At 37.0% G+C, this 25,193-nt stretch overlaps 1 protein-coding gene across 1 annotated transcript in view; it reads left to right on the top strand.

The window, feature by feature from the left end:
- The window catches only part of ARSB (arylsulfatase B), a 67,380-nt gene extending 48,351 nt beyond the window's left edge, over positions 1 to 19,029 (top strand). The window contains exons 7-8 of the mRNA XM_056325498.1: positions 17,962 to 18,090; positions 18,649 to 19,029. Coding sequence (XP_056181473.1) covers positions 17,962 to 18,090; positions 18,649 to 18,914 — 395 coding nt within the window. The 3' untranslated portion in view covers positions 18,915 to 19,029. The remainder of the gene's footprint in view (positions 1 to 17,961; positions 18,091 to 18,648) is intronic.
- Positions 19,030 to 25,193: the final 6,164 nt, after the last annotated feature.

Genomic DNA, 25,193 nt, shown 5'->3' with positions numbered 1-25,193 from the left:
GTACACACTGCATTTTTTTAAATCTGACTTGCTAAATTTATTAATTAAATTTAGTGAATTTCATAAAATCTTCCAGACTACACTTGTAGCATCACTTTCTCTTCAAAAAGAATTTGAGTCATCTTTAAATTACAAAGATGTATTCAAAATAAATATGTTGTTGGGTGGGGCTGTTTTAGGCTGAAAAAACTTTTACCTTCATTTAAAATTCCAGACATAACCATAAACTGAAACTTCAAAGGCATAATAAAATTGTAGGCTACTAATTGTAGTCAATTTATTTTGAAGATATCTATTCATAGAGGCAGACAACCAAGACAGAGAACTTGTAAAAACTTTTTCCGTTTTTTTTCCAAACTTTTATTTGCCTTGAGCAAAATTAATCAAACTTTACATTGCTCTCCTTGACATTTGAAAAAAAGGCATTACCTTGTATATTGTGCTACTAATTGCCAAAATAAATGATTGCTTATAAGGGGCTATATCTGCTATATGCAGAATGAACGTATGACATATTACAACATTTCCGTTCTGGGACTGATGTATCATTCATGGGCATTAAAATTGCATTATAATGACTGTAGCATTATATGTTATATTCATACATACACCAGAATAATCCATCTTGGTTAAGGAATAGACACTCTAGGCTCCTTTAGGCCCCATTTATTACTTATTTTGCCCATGTGAAAGATGATTCCTGAGACTTTGCAAGCCAGAAGTGATTTCTTCCCCAGTTTTATTACTGATAATCTAGCTGATCTAGCTGGTTTAGAATTATTTAGAAAAAAAAAAAGAAGGTGAAAAAACAGTCCCCAGCAATGGAGTTATTCAGTGGTAGCAGAAGATGCAGGTATGCATGGATGAGCATGCTTTGTGTGGGCTTTGAATGGGATAAATATACTCCATGTGTGTGCCAGGCTAAGTCCCAGATGTTCAGAGTCAAGAATGTGCAGAAAAGCAACCAATATGGTCAGCTGACTGATCTTACATAGTGACAGCTGGAATGGGAGAATGGTCAAATATGGGGAAAAAGACAGATGCATTCTTTGCTTCTGCAAATTTCCATTTCTCTACAAAATTATACATATGCATGCTCCCATCTGGACTCTGTCATCTTTTTATTATAAGAAAATCATACATTGCAATGACCCGGTCTAGGTTTATAAGGCAGGCGTTGCCAACATCTGACCTTAGAGCTGTGCGTGGTCCTCAACCACTTCACACAGTGCTTTTCATGCTGGTCTGACAGTCTGGGCAGAGCTTAGCTCCACTCTGTTATGGGAGATGGCTGTTCCAGCCAGCTCAGCTGCCATTCACATCAGACATGAGTGCTGTTTTTCTTTTGGCTGTCAGCTATATGAAGTTTCTGGGGTGTAACTCTTGCTGTTGGTACATTTGGCCTGTGGTTGCCTTGGCTCTTAGCCTGCCTGCATGTCAGTGTGAATCATCCATCACTGCAGTATTAAATACTAAGTATATAGGGATTGTACCTTTGGTGAGCCTCATAAATACTAATCTCCATGTTTCCTTTGGGATGTAGATAATCTTTTTTAGAATTTAGAAATGTTAAGTCACTTGATAAAGTGTCTAATGCAGTATCACGACTGGAATTCAGAAATCGCTCGGTACTGCTTGTTTTTTATGCTTCCTTATATCCTATACTTATGTGAACATAACAGTAATATTTTATATTTTTATGCAGGTCTTGACATAAATGTTAGATTAATTTTTTCAAATTGAATATCTCTGAGCTGGAAACCTTAAAGTTTTAATTGTGCACAGGGTGTTAGAGTCAGGCTCTGTTATTTTTGACTTGAACAGTGCCACCTTACAGTGATGCAAGTGGGATTTGGATATTTCACACATAAGGCCATCTTAACATGGTCTTTGATGTCTTCAACAATTCATAAATATTTTCCCATTCAGTTCAAAAGACTTTGAGTATTTTTATTCTTATTTTTCCATCAAAAGTGGAAGTCAAGGGTCTCCTTTTACTGTCATATTGTGATGTTTGACCTTGCAGGCTGTATTAATGTTTGCTCTTATGTAGAACTACATTATATTTTTTTTATTCTGTGATTTTATAAGAATGTAATAATTCACCCTGTGGATGTTCACAGGCATTTTTACTACTATGAGTAATTCTGGATTTTACTCAATTGTTTGTGTGGTGGGTTTTTTTGTAAAGATACAATCTGTTGTAAAAGTCAAGGTGAATACTTTGAAACAGGGATGAGAGTATTTTGGTATGCTTACTCTTGTTGAAATTAAGAAGAGCATGCATTTTGAAAGGTAAGAGACTGAGCATGATATTCTAGTATAAATCTTTCCTTTGGAATCAAACACTGCAATGAGAAAACTGAAATTAAAAGGTGTAATAGTGATTCTGTATGTTCACAGTGTTCAACTAAGTGAATTAAGATAGGTGAGCTTTACTGGGTGAGTTTGTCTATGGCACAGCCTTGAGCTTTGTCAACATGATGGTAGGGTGTTATGGTGTCTCAGGGTTCATCTGTTTCTTCAAGATCAGTATTCTATTCATTCTTCCAAGGTTAAGGTCATGGCCATTCCTCAAATGTTTTTTTTCTTTGAATAAAGTAACAGAAAGACTCAGAGTTTTGTAGAAAACTCATTATTGCCATAAAGCATCAAAAGGTCACAAAATGTCTTTCCTCGTTGAAATAGCAAAGCCCCTTATTTTTTCAGTAATTCATTATCACAGTATAGGCTGGGAGAGCCCTTGACATTTTCAGAGATTCCTTGTTGAGGTGAAGGAGTCGCTCCATACATCACAGTTCAAAAAAAGAGAAATCAGTTGAAAGTACATATATGCAAAGGCCTTGTTAGCCCATAGAGCCATCCACATTTCAAAGCGAGTGTAGCAAGCTTGTCCTTTCTTCTGGAACATTTTCATAGACTCTTATGTTAATTAAGGCATCAGACCTGCAAACACATGTGCAACTTCAAAAATGTGCCTTATAAGTGAGGATGAGCAAAGACAAAGATTATACAGATATAACTGAAATGGAAAGATCACCACTTTCAAAGGGCTAGTACTGACAAAGGAGCTATCATTTAGAAACACTGTAGAATATGTAATTTCTTTTATTCATTATAGTCATGAAGGAAAAAACTGTTGCCTTTAAAAGGCTGAGAAGAAAAGCAAAAATTAATTGTCTTTACCTGTGTGAGGAGGTAGAAGTGTAGATGGAAGAAGGTGCTTCATATGACTTTGAGCCCTTTCAAAAAATATGTAACATTTTCTTTCTAGTAAGGAGAAGAGTTGTCTTCTGCAGTAGAGACCATCAGTAACAACAGTGGTCCATAGCACTGTGGAAGGCCTAGAAGTAACCATGAAGAAGTTGTTCAACTCTCATATTGATGGTGCTTGTGACTGTGAAGAGGGAAAATGCTACTTAATTAGGCAGTGCTTTTCAAAGCTACACCTTGTAACTTTTAGCTTTGATTTCTATGAGATTTTCTGTCTTTGGTGCTTCATAAGAAGGCAAAAGTCTAAGAAGCGCTGCATAACCTACTGATTATAGGTTTATTAACGTACAACAAGCAATGCCTATGTAAAAAGCAGTCTGTTCACAAACAAGGTACTGTTATATATAGTTTCTTTAAAACAGTGTAAATAATCTGCTTGTGCTCAGAGTGTTGTTTGTCTATTAAAGTCAGACATGGAAACTGTGATATTTAACTTTTCCCGCAGTAGAAGATTATTTATTTTTCTATATTTCCCTGTATATTTTCCCCCAGAAAGACTGAATTTGCAACGGATGTAAAACAGCTACAAATCTAATAGAGCAAGTATTTATCAAGGTTTTTAAATATATGTATTTTCTGAGACATGCAGTAGTCTCTAAATTTCAGCTTTATTGTGGATGATGGTGACTGTGAATGTTGTAATATGTATCCATAACATATTCTCCTGACTGCTTCTCCACCTCTTCCCATTTCTCTGTCTCTTCCCAAAATTCCAGTTGTGGAAGTAGCAGTTAATTCAGAGGAAGTACAACGAAGTTACTTCAAATCATACATCCCAAGAAAGAATAGGCTAGACATTTATAGCGTTATCTATTATAATCAGGAAGCTTTACAAATTTCCTGCATTTTGTGGAAGACCTATCTAATATCATTTTGACAGTTCATTAGCTGAGATTTGCTGAAGTTCAGCAGTTACCAATAAACACCTTAAGACAATTTGCAGAGGATCAAACTGATCCTGGTGAGATCAGCACTTTTAGCCTGAATGAATTTCTTGTGGGCACTGGATCCCAGAGCTGAATCAGTTGCAGGAGGAACACAAATTGCATCGATGGTAAGAAAATGTATGCGCTTTGCCAGAGCAACAGGGAGAATTTCTTAAAACTCCTGCTGGATTTTGCTTTGTCTTACACATTTCTCAATGAAAACTAAGCAACCAGCTGCTTCACAGAATCAATTCTAACAAAAAGTAATTTTTGTTATGAAGTTTCCATTGTATGAAATGCTAAAAATAATTTTTCAGTACAGCACCATCTACAAAATTTCTAATGCATCCATGTAAAACAGTGCAAAATTTTCTGTTTATGAGCAAGTGGTAATTTTGCCTCGGGAATCCTCATTTACTTGTATCAAAGACTTTTTATGCTTCTGTAGCTATAGGAGATCTTCCACCCTCCAATTCCATTTATAAATGTAAGGAGAACAGTGATGTGTTTACATACTGTTGTCAAACAAGGCATTTAAAAAGAACTTACGTTTACAAATGGAAGATATATAAGGTCTAAGTGTGGCTCATAATTGTAAAAATATTATCTATGCCTTTTTTTCTTTTATTTTTTATTTCTCAGTAAAATTTTCTTTGCAAATGTCTTATCTTGCAGGTAAGTAGTTGATTCGTATGACCGGTTTAAGATTTTAGGGACTGTGTAAATTATATTACTGCATTAGAGACAATCGTGTTTTTCAGCGTGTTTGGAAGAGACTTGGTTTAATATCAGTGGAAATGAAAAATGTAGTACTGTCACTGCTCTTAATGCTATAACCACTGTGGTGTAGTGTATATATTAAAAACTTGAATGATGTTCAATATATTGTTTTCTGATATTTAAGAGGAAAAAAAATCTCATGTTAAACTAAGGCATGTCGGTGCTTAATACAAAACCATAAAGCAAAGACATTCGAATAGAATGGAAATCCACTGTCTTTTCTGACCTAGTCCATAGATTTGTACTACTTCTATTATGTGTGCAGCTGAACAATGTAAAGACTACAGCTTTCCAATTACTAAAACAGCCTTCACTAGAAACAGTGTATGCTGAAAGATACTTATATATTATGTTCCCACATTAAGCCTTCCTGCTACCTCTGCTACCTTCTCTCTGTTCTACCCAGATCCAGGTACTTCCAAACTGAGAAATACTGAAAGAAATCTGGTTATTTTTTTCATGTACCATTCTGGTGTTTATGGTGTAATCTAGAGTCCCTAATCTGGACGTATTTATAGACTGCCTGCAAGTCAAACTATAGACCAGATTTGCAAATGGAAACCACCCTGTGCCTACAGAATATTTTGCATCTATGAATGCTAGGAAAAACACATGAATCATTGAATTAAAATTCAGAAGGTAATAAAAAGTTAAGAATGTTCCAAATGTTGTACATGCTAAATTTGGTTACATCCTTATATAAATTAGAAGTTTTATGTACAGATTTGGTATGAGTGGAAATCAAAGTTACCCAAACCCACCCAAATATCCCATCACCAAGTTAAAGGCTTATTTTTGGTATGGTCATTCAAAGCATTTGTATGTATTATATGATGTGAAATAGAATATATGGAGAAAACCTCTATCCTAGAGTTTCATACAGTCTGTTGGGGAGAAATCTCTCCTGAAAGATGGAAGATACCAGTTCAGAACCCTTTGTAACAGTAAGGATAACACAGGGCATGAACGTGGGTCCTCAAAGCCCAGAAACATATCCCCAGTGTTGGGCTAGATTTTTTTGGAAGGGGGAGAAAACCTCTTATTTTGTCAGGTACATCCTCATGTAAATGTAACCCTTACTTTTCAGTTTAATTTTCTTTTTATGAAAAATGTATGGAAGTTAAACATTTAATTAGTCTGAGCCATTTCTTTATTTCCAGTTTACTGAAAATTAAATTAGTTCAGCATTGAATTGGCATCTGTTTTGAATTGCTTTAGGGGAAAAACAATAATTTATATGGCACGCAGTTAACCAGGGCTTTCGGTATGACCCGAGAATTTCCTCCTTCAGAGAGGAAACTAATGGACAGTTGGAAAAATGCTGTTGGAGGAAGGTTCAGAAGACGTGGTTGTGGGAAGCAGCACTGACCACAAAGAAAAGTTATAGGGTGGCTTCTTGAATTTTACTGCAGTGAAGTTATGGTTCATTTCTTGACTTTGTGTTTCCCTTTCTGGCTGCATGTCTGTTACCTGACATCTGCCTTATTCTGTTGTTTCAGTGCTGCAGGGAAAACCAAGTGATACATTTAAGTAAACGTTTTATAGATCTTAACTTCTGAACTTAGTGACATGGATTTTGCAGCAGGGAGAATGACTCTGGAATTCAGTTTTCTCAGCTCATCCATAAGCCTCAACTTTTGGTAACATTAATGGGATTGTGTGCTTTTACTGGTTTTTTTTAAAATTATTTTTCTTCAGCTTTTTCTTCTGAGATGGTAAATTGTGTATTGGCACTTTTGTTTTTATTTCAGAATCACTTTTATTTGGGGATAATCTGGGAGGTGGATGGGTGGTTAAAACATGTGTGTTGTTGCCAGAAATTATTGTTGTGAATACAAATGGGGAAGCCTTTCACATAAAGGTTTCATGGAAAACACACTGTGTCTACTGAACTGTATGGATAAGGGGAATTTAGCTTCATTTGTTTGATTAAGAGAAGTTGGTAGGGTGTAAATTCCTTCTTTGTTACTACTGATGCTTAACCAGTCTGAACCAGAGCCCACTGGAATTAATGGAAAGGTTCCCATTCGTTTCAGTGTGGGTTTTTTCAAGCCCTAACAGACCTCCTGCTGTTCCACAGTTGAGCATTAGCAAGGGACAGTGAGCCTGCCAATCATGCAGGTTTTGTGTGTGTGTGTGTGGTGAGATTTCTAGGAGGTTGAAGACTGTTTCATGAGGGTAATTTTTATGTGGAGTTCCATAATATTTAAGAAAGTCTCTGGTTTTTTGCCTACTATTTCTGCTATTGTAGCACAAAAACAGGCTAAGGTGATTTGGAGGATGCAGTGTCTATTGGTAGAAAAGTAGTCACCAGTGATTTTTTTAAATGCTTGGGTTTTCTTTCTTTTCTATTTAATGGGCATCATGTAAGTAGATGTTTTAAATCGTGATAAAAGAGTTAAATGATTTGCATCAGAACAGAATCTGTGATGTGCAAAACCTTTGATTTATTTTAATGGAAGCAGTAGGAGAATGATACCATTACCATTTTTCTGACAATGTATAGAAGCTGGTGAATACAATAGGGATTTCTTGCGTGGCTAAAATAGTATGTTGATTTTAAAGATGATAATGAACCTACGAGAAAATACTCTCTGTTTTGGTTTTGTATGTAAGTGGCTTTTGGTTCACCAGTCCCAGACTTCTGTCTGGGGATCTCTGTGTTTTTTATAGAGTACTGATCAGATCACAAGAGGCAGGGAGGCATAAGCATTCCCTTACTATGAAAATAATACTAGTTATTGTTTGTTTCTTTTAAGATCTAGTGGAAGTAGCCTGAGTGGCTTTTTCCCAGTGTTTGGTTAAACTACCAAGCAGAATTTTGCTCCAGGACATACAGAGTTGTTCACCTCTCTCTATTAAAAACATTTCTACAGAGTAAAGAAACTTTTTTTAATTACTCATAATGATTTAGAGTATAATCTCAGCAGAATTTAAAAAAAAGAAAAACAGCAACCAACATCTAATTTAGCCCCTTGAGACTTGTCATTGCCAGGTGACACTACCTTTTGAAAGCCTGTCTTCCTGGAGTGGCAGTCTTCAGTGAGCTGACAAGCTCTATGCACAAGATCAAATTATTTTAAATGCAGTATCTTTTTTTGGACGTATGCATAAGCTGCATTACTGCATGCACTAGTTTCTGCAGTTCTGTAGTTTCTTGCCTTCTGGCTGCATGCTGCAACCTTGTTAGGGCTGTGTTCCTTGCTCCGAGGGCATATCTGACAGAACCCCATGATGTGCCTTTTGTCACACTTACAGATCTCAATGTCTCTCCAGCCTCTCCTAGCAGAGATATGTATGAAAACATGAGTGGTCCCAATGATACTCCCAAAGATCTTTGCAAACAAGCAGGGCTTTATTGCAACACTGTCTTAGTGACAGTTGTGGCTTATGCGGTGCCTGCTGACAAGATGAAATCTCTGTTACCATCACATGGGGGTAAGCATGGCAGGGGACCAGCAGCTCAGAGAGGTCTTCTAACTGTTCTGATAGCAACAAGCTGAGAATCTACTAAAAAAAAAGATTTTGCAAAGCCGTAGAGTAATGTGAGGGTTTTTGACAAAACATCTTAAGTGATTGAAAAAAAGGGCATGTAATTGATTTTGAGAATGTAACCAAGACCCTATTTGTTCAGAGAATGTGGTCTAGTCTGGTTGGAATATGACTGTTACTGGCAAAAGCAGACAATGAATTTCCTGAGTAAAGAATGTCTTACCCAGTGTTCCAGCATGTATGAGATTTTCTCACTGTAGGTGCACACTGTGTGGTAGTGCTGTTTTGCATTGTAGGTGATGTCTAGTCAGGTCAGGTAGGGCCTGCAGTCACACTGAATATGCTAACAACTACCAAGATGATGTGGTTTCACTCAAGATACTTCCTGAGGTCTGAGCAGTGAGCACTCTAACTATATGGCCTGTGTGTTACATTGATATGTCCCGTGTCAACTAAAAAAATAAGGTTTTGATTATTTGATTGCATTTGGCTCAACATCACACAAGAAGGGAAGAACCTTAGGTCATGCAGGGGATGGAAGCAGCCTGGTCCCTGGAGTTTCATAGAACATACAAATTTAATTAAGCAGAATGTACATCTGGCAGAGGATTTTAATTCATGAGAGATTGCATGTCACCCAACTTTGTTGCTGGTTTCTGTACTTTTTCAGCCATACTGTATTCTTTTTGAGATGGGGAGACCAGAACTACCGTTTTCCAGTTGCATAGAACTTTTTGCTTTGATTATGAGCCCTTTTCTATTAATTCCTTGCACTCAGTTTTCTTTTTGATCGGTGCTGTCTTAATTGTGAAAAAGCATCAGCTCAATCTGTGACGAGCCCAAGGTTTCACTCTCAGACAGTTATGGGTGATATACAAGCCATAATTTTATATGTGAATTTTGGATTGTTATTTCACACATGCATCACTTTATCTGTATCTAAGTTAAATTTCATTGCCTATTTAATGCCTACTCACCCAGTCTCATAAGGGCCTTCTGTCATTATTTACAGTCATCTTTAAATAACTTACGATCATCCACAGGCTTTGTGATCTCACTGTTCAGTCCCTTTTCCAGGTCATTTGGAATATGTTCAACAGTATGGATCCCAGCACAAATTCTTTTAGGAATCCAGTGGTGGCCTCTGCGGTGTGAAATCAAAACTTTTGATTCCCGTTTTACTAGATGCTTTTGTATCCCCATGAGGCTCTTTCCTCTTGTCCCATGGTTGCTTAGTTTCTTGGCCGAGATGGCCATGAGGTATGAGAAGAAAATTTGTGTTCTGTATGGAACATGTTATGTATTATTTAGATATTGGATTGGAAATACCAAATAACTGATAGGGAGTATTGCATTGCTGCACAAAATTTGTGCTAAACTGGAAGTCTTGAGGACTACAGAGGTAATTTTTAGTTGCTAAGAGAATACCTAGGGAATCCTCTGTGTGGCATGCATTGTAAACTGTGAGGTATCAAACTATTTAGACATCCAGGTAGTGTAATATGCACAGACACTTGTGTTACAGGAAATATTGGTGATATACTTGCTTTGGCTGAAAACTCTTAAATGTACTTTACACCTGTAAAACAGTAGCAGGTACTTATTATTGTGTTTTCGTTATATAGATTATATTATATATTACAGAACATATATATGTTATATAGATATATTGTGTATTGTTATATAGATGTGTTTCTAATTTGCACTGGGAAGAGTGTGAGCCATCTAAAATCTTAATTCACCCTAGGTTTTGTGGCTTTTTTTAATGCATGCTTTTCAGTCTTTTCCATCAAGCAGGTTGCAGTTAAATGGAGCTTTTTGTGATTGTATTTTTCCTGTCATATGGCTGAAGCTGCCGCTACAATGTATTGTCATATAAATTGAAATATAGAGAATGCTGATATTTTGTCACTGCTTCCTTTTGGAAATACACTGCAAAAGTCAGTAACTTCTAACATCCCTGTTCTGCAGATGAAAAAACATAAGTAGAAGCTTCAGTTGCTTGTGTTGACCATGAAGGGCACTGATTATCTGTAGTTGCTTATGAAATAATTTTTTTATTACTGTGTAGGGTATTGGAAAATTGAAGAAACAGTAAATCTGACAATCACTTAAACTATTTAGATTAACTCTTTGGGCAGGGCTCTGTCTCCTAAATAAATAATAAGTTAATGTTCATTGCCTTTCTACAACATTGCTGTCATGTACCAAACATTGCCTCCCTGCACACTAGTATTGTAGACCACAGCGTACAGAAATGTAGCATGCCTCAAGCAATATTGTTTTGGATCCTTTAAATCTTGTGGTCAGGACCTCACTAAATGGCATGTTAGAGAGAACTGTGTGCCTTTTGATCTCTTACCAACCAAGAAACTTCTCAACATGGATCGTTTTCATCATCTTAATCATAGACTTAAGGCAGAATATTTTATTTTTGGCTGTACTGTCTATTTATATCTCCACATTTTAGGTTTCTACCAGTTGCTTGAGTTGGTCTCTTTGAAAGAAGGAAGGAGAGCTAGAGGACTGAGAAGGGTAATCGATCTATGCTTATTAGATCTGTGCAAATATTATATATATAGATAAAGAATATATATTCCCTTTTTTAAATCTCAGCTGAAAATTTGCAGTTTATCGTTTTCCTTCTTATGATTAAAATTTACATACCAAAGGTTAAATGAATATACTCTTAAGAAATATATTACATTTAATAAAATGTTTCCACAAATTTATCTTTTAGACTGAAGAATGAGGGTTTCTTTTTTTTAAAAAAAAAATAATCACATTGTACCTTTTTTATTTTTTTCTAACCTTGCAAATTTACACAATATGGGTGTTGCCTATCCTTATACCTTTTTTTACAAATTATGGTTATGTGGTAGTTGAAATATGTGCTTTGCAAAGTAGAAAGCAAAAGATTGAAATAAATGATAGGAAATATTTGCAAATATGTGACAGATCTGAATTTTCCCAGCCTGCCTACCAAGTACTGTGTTACAGTGGCTTTTTATTGTTCTCTTTGCTATTTTTTTATTTTGCTTGCATTAGGAAAACTGCTTTTTTTTTTTTTCTTTTTCCCAGTGTTTGTTCTTGACTGAATATAAAATATTTCAGAGTCTATCAGTGAAATCTGTCGGGAACATCATAAGACTTAGGAAAATAAACAAGCTGGATTTATAGGCCCCATACAGGAAGAGGAGTAGAGGGCTTCTGATAAGACATCTAAAGCTGTAAAATGTAGTAAAACTGGATCAGCCCTTCTTTTTTTTTTTTCAAAGGGTCACAAAGTTATTTTGGTGCACAGAAGTAGTAGAAGAATTTAGAAGGTTTTGAGTTACACAGAAAAGAAATGAATTTTCAGATATTTTTGTCTTTTTCATGGTGGTCAGATAAATTAGTATTTTTTAATTTTAGTTAAGTTTCTGATAGGAAAATAAGATTGTATGTACAAAGGAGTAGATGATTGATTCTCAAGCATACATTTGATCACCAGGGAAGAAATGTGAAGAAATGTTTCTTCCTGTGTTCTCCCCCCAGAAATCATTGCCCAGTTGGACAGGTAAACTAATGAGTTAAGCAGAAGGCTTAAGTGTATGCAGAAATACATGGGAAGACAGTTTTTTTCTCTGGAAGAGCTACCCACCTAACCTGAATGATGTGTTAAATCAGGAGTACACATGGGATACTGAATGGGGTCAGAAGAGCTTTTTTGAAAGGCTGGGAGGAAAAAAACCAGAGCTAAGCACATTGCATCATTTTTTATGATCTTCCTTGTGCTTAGAAAGTGAAGTGAAAGAACAGATAGCTGGGCAAAGTAAGCAGTTTTGATTTATCTTTTCTATTTTACTTTGAATCACCAGTTACTAAGTACTTTTTGGGACACACTGCTGGATTTAATGTACCAAGTATCTTCTTCAGTATGGCAAAACCTGCCACTTGTAACATTTTATGTAAATTGTAGGGGCTTTTTTAAATTTAAAATTGTCTGACTAAAGCAGGAAATAATGTAGGTATCAGATTCTGATCTATCACAGTAGTATAAAGCTAGCGTGAATCCATTATTTAAATTCTTTACTCTTGATTTATGTTCTGGTATAAGTGAAAAACAAGCCTTAAGCAAAGAACTGACTTGTCTGCAGTGGTATGGACTGATCTGTGCATTGGAAGCCATTGCTAGTACAAATTAATATTTTCATTTCTTTACATTATCCCTCCTTTTAAGACTAGCACTGAAAGTAATCTAGAAGTGACTCATGATGTTCACATATTTGTAAAACTACAGTTAACCTGTACGATATGAATCATATGCTTACAGAGGAAGGCAACCAAGATGGTGAAAAGCCTTGAGGGCAATACTTATGAGGAGCAGCTGAGGTCACTTGGTTTGCTCAGCTTGGAGAAGAGAAGGCTGAGGGGTGACCTCATCGCAGCCTGCAACTTCCTCAAGGGGGGCAGAGGAGGGGAGGTGCTGATCTCCTCTCTCTGGTGACCAGCGATAGGGCACGAGGAGATGGAATGAAGCTGCGTCAGGGGAAGTTCAGATTGGAGTCTAAGAAAAGGTTCTTCACTGAGATGCTGGTCAGTCACTGGGACAGGCTTCTCAAAGAAATGACACCAAGCCTGTTACAGTTGAAGGAGCATCTAGACAATGTTCTTAGCCATATGGTTTAGTTGTAGGTGGTTCTGTGAGGAGCAGGGAGTTGGACTCGATGATCCCTGTAGGTCCTTCCAGCTTGAGTTATTGTTTGATTCTGTGGTTCTATACTTATCTTTTGTGAAAGTTTTGACCCTTTCAGTTTAGTGTATACAGGGATTAAGATAATACAAGGGATTGCATAAATCTGCTTTGACATAGCACTTTCTTTTGTAAACAAAATATTTGGCTTGTCCTGAAAAAGTAACTTGGTAAAACGTCTTGTGTATGATTAGGCCAAAAATCTGTCTAGCTCATTTTGTTGCTGAGAGTAGCAGTTGTGTAGGAAGGAGTGTATGAGGGCAAGCACATAAATATACTTCTGTTGCCTGACCCCCCCCACCTGCAGCTAACGGAGCTCCCGATCTTTAGGTTGTGATTTTGGATATAAGAATCCTTGATGGATTTTTTTCCCACTTTGTGAACCCTTTTTATCACTCCACCTGCATAAAATTCTGGCATCCACAGCATCCCATGGAAAGGAATTCCATGCTGAGTTTGGGTTTGTGATAAGGAAGTATATATTGTTGTTTATTTTGAGCATGTGACTTCATAATTTATTCTGCCCCAATTAGAAAAGACCAGTTGTTCCTTATTCAGCTTATTATGGCCACACAATTTCATAGACCTGTGTCACATCCCTCATCAGTTATCCATCTTTGAGGAAGAAGAGACCTATTTATTTAGCCATTGTCCCCACAGAAGCTGTTCCATAGCTTTAATCTTCTTTGTCACATCTCTTTGTATCCCACATGGTTTTCCTGTGTCCATTTTGTAACATGGGGATCTAAACTGCACAGTATCCTGTGTGAAGCACAACAAGGATCTGGGTGATTGGCATAGTGTCCAATTCTTTGCGACTTCTAATACTGCTTTTGCTTTTCTTGACTGCCACTGGGCATTATGCGCTCATCACAACTTCACAGACTCTTTCCTAAATAGCAATAGCTTGTTCAGAGCACATTCTTCTGTATATGCAGTGAGGATTGGCTTTTTTGCCTTATGTTCATTATGTTCCATTTTGTTTTACTTTGTGCAGTAGCACAGCTTAATGCACTGAAAGATCATTCACTTTTTAGAAAAGCCCCATGTATTCGCTGGTTGTCTTTCAGAATGTTATTTATATACTTATCCAGTAGTAAATGTTTCAACATCCTGGCTGAAGAGTATGCTGTGGATTATTCAAGTTATCAAAACAGCAATTATTTTTGCAAATGCAACTAACATTTTTGACTTATGCTTTCTGAGCATCTTGCATAGATTTTTCAGAGTTGATGACATTTGTCTTCTGAAAAATCAGGTCTCTTGAAGATATAAATTAGCGATTGAAAATTATTTAGGCTTTTACATCCTAATTTGAAGTATACATCTGTTTATAGAGACAATGTATGATAATGGGAATAAAAGAACTAAGCTGAAGTTTTCGTAAGTGGCAAAGGGCCAGGCTTTTAAAGTATTTAGAATATAAACTGCTTTTGCAGGTAATGGAAGTTGGCCACTCAATTCCTTTTAAAAAGATTGTTAAGACTAAGGATGGTCTTGAAATATGATATAAACTCCAAAGTTGCTTAGTAAGGGCAACAGGTTCTGAAGGATTTGGTTTTCTATAGAGATGTAAAAGCTATTTGAATATTTTTGATGACCTACAACTCCAAACAAAACATTAAAATATTTCAATCCATTCATTGTAGCATTAAATATTTGAAAATAAATACCAGAATAAAATTTCACTGCTTTTGTAACTAATAAAAGTTGTATTATTTTCCAAGACACTACTGAAAAAGAAATATGGCAGATGGTGAGGCTTTGAAATTGAGCTTCAGGAAGCAGTGCCTTCTGTTTGAAAATAAGAGAATTCATGGCAGAGGCAGTGGGATTTTTCTTTTAAGGTAAAAAAAAAGCTTTAGTATTTCATTAGCCACTGATATACTCAAGCTCAAATGCCAGAAAAATGTAATTTCTAGCCTCATTGCACAAGCAAAAGCATTGAATTTTTAATATATAAGTCTGTAAGGACAGTATGCAGGCATGTGAAGGCAGACTGGATTACACAGGTCGACAAAAAGCATCTGTCCTCTGACTCCTGAATTAGTCCACAGGCTGTTGTTACCGCCTGGTCACCCATAATGGAAAAAAAAAAAAAAAAAAAAAAAAGAAACACCAACAGTCTAGAACAGATGTAGAGGTAAACTGCTTAGATGCGATGGGAATGAATGTTTTATCTTGCAAAGGAAATAAAAAGAATGTGACTTCTTTAGTTGGCCAAATCAGAAAAGGGATCCCTGTAAAATTCATATAGTGAGGGAGAAGGCTACCTGTGCATTTTGCATTCCACCTGCACTAGGTGAAAGGTTGAGCTGAAGAATGAAGACAGAGGTGGAAACTTAAAAGCTGGGCTGAAGACAAGGAGGAGAAAGTCAGGCAAATGCAGGGTGAGGAAGGAATATCTGAGCTTAAAGTGAAAGGCATATGATGGGAAGAAAACTCATATTAAGCAATATTTTTATTTATCTTAGTTCTCTATGTGGTGCTTATATAATGTAATAAACTGGCAGTCCTATAAATATCCTCTGTAGAGAGCATTCAAACAAGCATCAGTCTGTTTTCAATGGCTGGTGTGTCTGATAAAAGTTGACTGGTACTGCCTGGGAAGCAATACAGTACTGGTCTGAATATACTGTCTGAATAATAGTACATTTCTTTGGCACAGGACAAGTGCTTGCAATGGGTGAGTTAACATGACTGACAGAGTTCTGTTTATAATGGCTCAATATGAGGGAACTGATCTTTTTCTTTTCAAGAAAGAATATTTCACCTAACAACTTCAAGTACAAGCTCTGGTAAAAGCATTTCTTAGTTTAGGAGTTTGGTTTTACCTGGGCTAAATAAGGGGGGGTAAAAATTATTTTATCTTCTTGAGTCTTATTGTAGGTCTCATGCATGGCATGCTAAGAATATTTTTCAAAGTATATCTAAAAATACAATCTTTCATACTGTTTATTCGAAGTACGTTAAGTAATTCACCTTGTGTAATACTATGGCTTCACATACTATGGCTTCTCAGCAATCAGAAGCATATTCTCCATGCTAAACCTTAAAATCAGAAATGCAAACTCACATAATTTTTCCTTTAGAACAAGCCTTAATATTGTGATTTTGAGATGTATTGTTTAAAAAACATGTCTGTGGGGTTTTGATCTGCTGAGTGTCTTTCACTGTGCTCTTTAAGAAAGTAGATGGCAAAGATGCAAACAGTATGACAGAATAATACATAACAATGATGTTGAAAAGTAAGCAATATTAATCTTTAAACTTTCATATCTGCTACAGACATCACATGGGTGTGTGTGGATTTATCTTCAAGAAGAGATTATTCTGGGGGTATTTATGAACCCCTTGTTTTTACAGGGGTTTGGGTTTTTTTGACCTTCATCTTCAGTGCTTCATGATCTAAGATGAGTTGAATCCTCCATAATCTCTGCATCAAGTCCCCCTTAGTACCTTATCTGGGAGCATTATACAAGTCAGATGTAAGCAGGGAACTTGGTTATGCACAAAAAGTACTTATTAAAGAAAAACTGACTGAAAGTGTGAAGCACAGTAATAAAGTAGAAACTTAACTGGACCTTCACAAAAAATAGAGAGATTTTGTCCCAGCATTTCCTTTCCAAACTTTCTGTTGCTGTCTTATCAGATGTGTATTTGCCCCACTGTGATGTACAGAATCTACTCTTTTAGAAACCTCTAGTTCTGCTTCTAATACTGGATTCTCACATGATCATTGTGAGAATCCATCGCATGGGTTCTCTTTTTCATTTCAGTGGTAAAAATCTGTCAGCTAAGTCCTTCAAATTTCCTAAACTGATTGAAAGTGACCTCTTGAAAGATGCCAGAAAATCAACACTGTTTTCTCTCCACCTCCTGGTATCTTGTTTCTAGTCTGATTATAGAGTTGCCTTCTGGTATTCTTTTGGTAAACAGGTATCAACTCATATAGTTAATATAAACCTCTTATATTTCATGTCTTAAACTGTCAGCTTGTTTATGCAAGCTGATATGCAGTCTGTCTGTCTGACTCCCTTTGGTTTCAGTAAAGAACTGGTCTCCTGATCATCCCTGGTGTATGCATGTTTTGGGCTTTTTCTGAGCTCCCTCCTATAAGGAGCTTCAGGTTTTCTTTTGGGAGGGAATTGCACATAGGGGACACTTCAGATTTTTCTGTCATGTCTGGATATAGGGTCACATCATATGTGACTCTACCAAAGACAGCATGAAGACATGCTTCATGCTGTGTCATCCCACAGAAGTACCTCACTGGCCAGACCTGGATGTGTGTGTATTTTAGCCAGCTCAATTCAGAGAGAGTTGTCTGCATGTGGGTACAATTCAGGACTTGGTACTTGGTCCCCCAGAGTAGCATTGATTCAGGAGATCTTTCAGTCCTATATTCCTAACTGGGAAAAGATACACACACTTATATGAGCAATTAGCAATTCCAATCATGACTATTCTTAGTGTAGATACATGAGATATGCGTATAATATCTGTATACAAACTGAGTGCAGTTATCTGGACTCAGGTATGACACTTTCCACTGGTAACATTTTCAGGTGCAGTTTAAGTTCTGAGTTAAATACATACAGTAAATCATAGCACAGATCTTTGCACATCTATATAACAAATTTTTTATCCAATACATAAAAATAAATTAATGATACTGCTTTGTTTTCCAACATAATTCTAAAAATTACTTCATTAATATGCAATGTACCTAACTTAGTTTACTGTTTCGTTAAGGTCTTGGAATTGACAACAGGACTTCTTTACCGCAGAGCAGTTCTTCTCCATGGGATGATACACTTTTCAATATATCCATCCATGCAGCGATCCGACATGGAAAATGGAAGTTATTAACTGGATATCCAGGTAATGAAGTAACTCCATTTTGTACAGTGTGTCATATCTCCCACTTGCCTCAAACACAGTTTAATTCTGTTTAATATATTTTAATTTCTTTTAGTTATTCTGTTAACTTCTCAGGTTTTTGATCATGTGCAAAAATCTAGAAGGGACGCTTCCAAGATGCAAACAACATCATCTTTCATCTTGCAAATATTTTGTATGCAAATTATTTTCACAGTAGTGTAGAAACTATCAGGATCATAGAATATCTCAAGTTGCAAGGGACCCATAAAGATCAAGGAATCCAAGAAGAAAGTCCATGAAATTAATTGATATGAAATTAAGTGACGTGGAAGTTTGAATCCCAATGGTGCACCTTTTTTGTATAAATAGGACTCCTGTATAGGTAGGCCTGGACCAGAGAGACTCTGTTGCCAGGCTAGAGTTAAGGAATGCAGCAACAATCACTGTCCAGTGGCTTGTCAAAGGACCTAGTGAATTTGTTGATTACGGTATAACTACATCTCCACACCGCTGGTCCATATATGAGAATTAACCCTTGGTCTGTTCCTGTTTCTGCAGGCTGTAGCCATTGGTTCCCTCCACCATCTTTGTTCAATGAGTCAAAAATTGAGTCATCTGATCCACCGACAAAGAGACTTTGGCTGTTTGATATTGTTCATGATCCTGAAGAGAAAAATGATTTGTCTGAAAAATATCCTCATGTCGTGGAAAAACTGCTGTCACGGCTTCAGTATTATTATAAACGTTCAGTGCCTGTGTTCTACCCTGATGAGGATCCCCGCTGTGATCCAGCAGCAACAGGGGCTTGGGGTCCTTGGGCGTAGTACACAGCACTGCATCCTGCAGAACACCCCTGTAGCAGAGTCTGGTTTATGGACTCAGGGTCCTAGTCACGTATTTCTTACCTTGTTCATTAAACTACTGCTAATTATGAACTTATTCCTTGAGTAATTCAGTATTTCTTACTCTTCAAATATGTTGGGAACCTTATTTTGGTCTTTTCCCCCTCTCTCCTTCTTAGCAATTGTATGTGAAATATTGGCAAAATTATAAATCTGTTGTTCAAATATTCTTTGTCCAGAATACACTTTTAATGATAATTAACCAATAATGATTAAAAAAAAAAATTAATGAAGAAAGTTAAAAACCTTGAAAGAGTTTACTTTTCTTAAAAAGCTGCCAGGAATCATGGCAGCAGAGACATGCTGAATGCATCCTTCTTGTGGAATAAACTGATTTTTGTTTTCATGTTTGTCCAGAAGACAAATTGCATTGGAAGCTGTTACATATCTGTAAAGAATACGAAAAAATTCCAACAGTTGACATAATAATTTTTGCCTTTAACATGCACCTCCATCCAGAAAAGGGAACAGATAGAAGTCACCCACAGTAAAAAAACCCAAAACCTCCCAGAAACCAGCAAAATCCCTATTCCTTATTCACTGTTAATGTATCAAATGGGTGTAGAGACTGGTGGTCAACTGGAGTGCAGGGCTGTCAGGCAGAGGGATCTTCACAGGCTGAAGAAATGGGTGAACAAAGACTTCATGAAGTTAACAAAGGCAGAGTCCTGCACTTGGGGTGAAACAGCCCCATGCAGGAGTACATGATGGGCTATGACCAGATAGAAAGTGTTTTTGTGGGGGAAAAAAATCTAGGCATCCTGCTGGATAATAAATAGAACAAGAGTTGCCATGGGGCCTCTTAGTGAAGAAGACCAACCACATGTCGTTCTGTGTAAGCAAGAATGTAGGCACCACATCAGGGAAAGTGTCTGTTCCTCTCTATTCAGCACTGGAGCATAACATCATATTTTGGGCTTCCCTGTACAAGAAAAGTATTGACAAATTGGAGTGAGTCCAGTGGAGCACCATGAAGATGATCATGGGAAGGAAGACAAAGAAGGGGAGGCTGAAGAAATGGGTTAGTTTATGCTGGAGAAGAAAGAGGAAATTGCTGCTTCAGCTACCTAACATGAGAGCATGGAGAAGATGAAGCCAGACTCTTCTCAGAGGTGCACAAGGCTGAAAGGCATATAAGGTACACATGGCATTCCAATTCAATATTAGGAAAAAAACTATCACACCATGAGGTTAATGAAATACAGTAACTGCAGGGCTACAACATCCATATCCTAGGAGTGTTCAGTCCATGGTTGGAGAGGATCCTGAGCAGTGTCATCTATCCCTAAAGTTGGCCCTGCTTGGGTGGTAGTGGTGAGGAACAACCAGGTACCTCCAAAGGGCATGAATTTCTGCATGAATTATTCCATGATTCTGTGATGAACAAAACCTTACGTTTATTGCCTGCCTGGTGAGTACCCTTTCACTCAGATTTTGTTTCTTTATTACCATAGTAGAGACTTTTCACCCTGAAGTGGGCTCTCAGCCATGAAGAAACCATACCAAGCAGTATTGCTCAGTTACTCATCAAACTGTTGCAAGATCAACCCACCAGTTCTCACAATGTCTCACACCTTGAGTCTGGCCAGAGTTCTGGTACTGCTTCTTAGTGTCCTTAGCCAAGTTCTCAGGCTGCAGAGTTCTACCTGTTATCCTCTCCAGAAAGTAGGGATCTAATTGCCTGTTTTCTGGCTCCAGGACCAACTCCTGTAAACTGCACTAAATTTTGCGCACCTTTCCCAGTGTTCCCCTCAGAATAGTTGTTCTAATTGTTAGCAAACAGATTCATGAAGAGACAGACTTGACAGAATTTGTACATTTTTTATAATTGAAAGATAAAACATGAAGAAGATGAAACTTAAGAAAACTTAAAATGCATATAAAAATGAGCAGAAATTCCTGCTTTCTGGTACAGTTGATTCTCCATTACACTGTCTTAAATCTAGCTTGCCTTTTCCACCTTTGATTTCCTACAAGTTTAAATGAAGCTAAAGCTCTCCAAAAGCCTGTTCAGCTGTTTGTCTTTTTCCCAAAGAGCCTCATGTTTTTTTCTCTCCTTTGTCACTTCTGCTTCTTTATTTCAGTACTTTTTTCTATTCTAATTCTTTCACTGTCTTCAACCATGAAGATGGGGAAAGAAGAAAAATTGTTTGGGATGAAATAATTCTTCTATAGTGGGCAAATGTATATTCTCTGTGGTCTGGTTGGATGTTTTGAACTCTGTTTCAGACCAAGGTTCAATATCCTTCTGCAATCAGCCATCCGTGGCTGAAAGCAGATGGTTGCAGCAGTATACGGCCAGGGCCAGCACATCTGATAAGCTCTACAGATTGTCCCTCACCTTCTAAACAATTGCTCAGAGCCTCAGAGATTTAACTTCTATAACTTTAGTTGGCTTCAGTTTTCTCTTTGATAAGCTCTACAAATTGTCCCTCACCTTCTAAACAATTGCTCAGAGCCTCAGAGATTTAACTTCTGTATCTTTAGTTGGCTTTAGTTTTCTCTTCCATGAGGTTGCACAACCTTTCCATTGGGGTCTTTGGGCATAGTGCACAGCTTTACAATACCTTGTAAACTGTTGGTATTCACACAGTCACACATTTCCACAATTTAATTAGACACCGTGTGAAGAATCATTTGTTTTGTTTGTGACCTCCTCCCAGGTAATTTCAATTTTCACTGGTGAAATACATATGCTATGACAGAAGGTCTTACTATACTACATTTGGCAACTTTCATATTAACCAACGTATTTAAAATATCAAAAAGAATATATATGTTCTGCAAAGATGATGTCCAAACTGATACCTGATCATGTTTTTCCATTTCACAAAATACATTTAAGCTTTTCTTTCTATCATGTGTAACTGTTCACTCAACAGCTCAGATTTTAGCTAACACACAGCTCATGCAAAGGCCTGATGTGAGTTGGGAGCAGCGCCACTAAGTCAAAATGAGAGCAACATGTAGGCAGCCCACATGAAGGACTACAGGTCATTACACAGCCATTATCACCTGCAGCTTGCGGTCTCCAGTGGCCATAATCCTTGCTATTGATTGGCAGTTCCTTCAGAATCCACTAACTTATGGAAATAACATAGACCAAACTTCCAAGCTGGAAAGTATAAATACCTCAGCTTACCCAAAAGGCGTTTGAAGCACATCCTACAGCAGCTGGACCACTGAGGTTTTCCTGCTTCCCGCTGTGATAGAGGGCAGGCCTGTGTTGTGACAGGGGGGGAAGGATGAGCACTCATCATCAGCTAGATAAGTATGTTGCTCATAGATTGCGTGAGTTATGAGTTATGAATTAGACAACTTATGAGTTAGAAACCTCATGAATTAGTGAATTCATGTTAGATGAGTTTGTACGAGGAGGACTGAGCCCTTGTTTGATGTGTATGTGTGTTTGTTTTCTTTCCTAATGAGCTTATAAAATAATGAGTATGTTGTCCTGTAAATTTGAGAGATCCAAAAAGGCTTCAGAGCACAGCAGCGTTTCACTTTTGAGCTTTTGAAGATTCTTTATGACAACTGAGGCTCAGGCTCTGTTATTTGCTGACCACATCAAGGGATGGAAAACTTAAGCAACAAAACCTTATTATAAAGTATTCCATCACCTTGATGAAGTTTGCATCTTCCTTCAGTAGCTCTAGAAAAACCTTTATTGCAGTTCCCTTTCCTAATTATTGCAGTTTGTTTATTTTATACCAATATAATGATTTATGCTATTTGATAACTTTACATTTAGTGCAACTTTAAGTTTCATATCCTAATTTTCTGTAGCATATAGTTAGTAATATGGTTTGAAATACAGGATTCTGAAAGACTACGATGTCAAATCACCTTGTGCAACTTTTAGAGTTACTATTTCTGCATATTATGCATTAATGATACAGGTTGGCCTTCAAATGCCTTTTTGAGATAAATCATCCAAATATCAGAGGTTCTATTCTAAACTAAAGATGTTTAGTACATTAGTCCTCATTCATTCAGAATGTGTTGGTTAATTTGTTCTTGCAATCAAAATGCAGATGGAGAACTTGACAGCCATTCCTCAGTATATAAGGCAAGTAGATCCAATGAATTCACATTAGTCTCACACTTGTTTCGAATTGTCCTTTATTTCATAGTGCATATTTATTTAGCGCTCTGTTTACACAAACAGACAGGTAAGACTAGAAAGCTAACTGTCCTCAGTCAATACCCACATAAAATATTTTAGTTTATAGTAGCAATTACAGGCTGTGGTTACCATAATAACAAGGGACTGGACTTGAGGGCAGGGGGAATTTCTGCCCTATATTTCTCTGTGTCCTTCAGTATCTGACACTCACGTTACATGAGGAAAGGTGTTAGTTTATCCACAAAAGTGGGAACTTTTGTTAATGATATTTTTAATACAGGTACTGTTCTTTTTATGCTGATATACAATTTCATAGAAAAGAAACATCAACTAACTTGTAAAAACTCAAGTAATTAATGTGTTTGAGTCTCCCATTAATGTCAGCTCCTTGGCTAAAGTTAGAAAAGATTAAAGAATGTCTAATTTTAATTTCAGAGGTAGGCAGAGCTTTTATATGATCTCTTTTCTCTGTGTCCTACAATCTGCATTTTAAATCTTGCTGATATATTAGTTAATATAATTAATCTATTAGGAAGAGACTGGCATGTCACTGTCTTCTGTTGGGATTAGATTGAGACTCTGTTTCCTCTTGTTATTTTTTAAAATCCAAGGATTCATTATTTTCTCAGCTACAGTGCCATAATTATTTGTTTTATTTCCTAATTATTTTCCATGGGTGGTCCTTCATAAAATATTTTAATTGAACTGGGTTAGAGAAAAAACCCGTCTGGCTGACACATTTAGGTTGGCATCTGCAAAGATATGTATTGTACGGTTGTTTCAAATTGGGAAATAAAGAATTTTTTATATGTTTTGTGGTTACTTGAGTAACATTCAAAAATGCAAGCATTTTGAACTCTCTAAATAAAACTTCATTTCATCCCTTTCCAAGTTAAGATTCATTCTTAATCTAGCAAACATCTGAGCATTTTGAATTCAAAAGTCTTCATTTTTATATCGTAGAAATTATTTAAGCTTCAGAAAAGTAACCAAGTTTAGGAAGAATGCCCACACTGGCTACTTATTTTGTATTTCTTATTTACAAAAAGATGCACATAAACAAAGAAGGGATAAATTTATCAGCAAAACAGAAAATGTAGACCTGTTTTGAAGTCAAAAGCCCTGTATTCATCCTGAAAATAATTTGTCCAACTTTAGAAATATTGATAAATGGGTCTTGGATGAAATTCTGAGTTTAATCCTCTTCAGAATCTCTGAACAGAAGAACGTGGAGTTCAAACTCATGTGGTCTGTGTGGAGTTGAAGCTCCACTAGCAGTCCCTGTTGGTGTCTGTGAATTTGCCTCTCATCTTACTTTCTGACAGAGTGGTTTAATGGCAGTAAGGCTATATATAGGTATATTCCCAAAGCTCTTCCATGTTTTCATTAAGAAGCAGTAAATGAGCTTGAGGTTACACAGAGAATCCTCTTAGACCTCTGATGCCCTGTTGCAAACTTACCAGAGTCCTGGTGGAAGTGGTGGTAGTGACAGAGCCACTGATATGGCACGTGTGATGGAGCCTGGCATGCAAGGACACGCAGTCTGTGTATGTAGCCATGCTTGTAATCCGAGGGCCAGGGAAACCCAAATGAGAAATAAGCAAGTGAATCAGAGAATACAGAAGTCAAACAATCTAAATGAAGTAAAACCTGACAAAGAAAAAATACGTTAAGTCAATTCTGGTGATCCGGAATCTAGCCATAGGTGTGGGCTGTTTTTAACCTAGGAACACCAAACCATTTCCAGGATGTAGTAGTTTTCAAGGGAGAATTTGTTTTCCTGCTCCTTTGGCAGACCACCGCAGGCCCTGCTCCAGGCGGACCCCAAGGCTGTGTCTCTCTCATAGCATTAACCTTAGCTGTGACATGGTGGAGGAGTAGAGGACCCTTTCTACAGCCCAGCCCTTCCCTTGGGACCCATAGGTTTCGTTTCTCTCTAGCTATAAATAACTTAAGGTTTGTAATGGGAAAGTAGTGCTTTTGCTAAGAGAAGGGAAAAAAACCTACCAGTTCTAACTTTGAGGAGGTTTTTAAGTTTGGGGTTTTTTTTGCCAGCAGGTTTCCAACTGAGTGTT

This window comes from Falco biarmicus, chromosome Z (genome assembly GCF_023638135.1).
Source record: "Falco biarmicus isolate bFalBia1 chromosome Z, bFalBia1.pri, whole genome shotgun sequence".
In the NCBI taxonomy this organism is placed as follows: Eukaryota; Metazoa; Chordata; class Aves; order Falconiformes; family Falconidae; genus Falco; species Falco biarmicus.
Note: the sequence above shows the minus strand (reverse complement) of the source record. Positions and strands in the feature narration are given on the sequence as shown.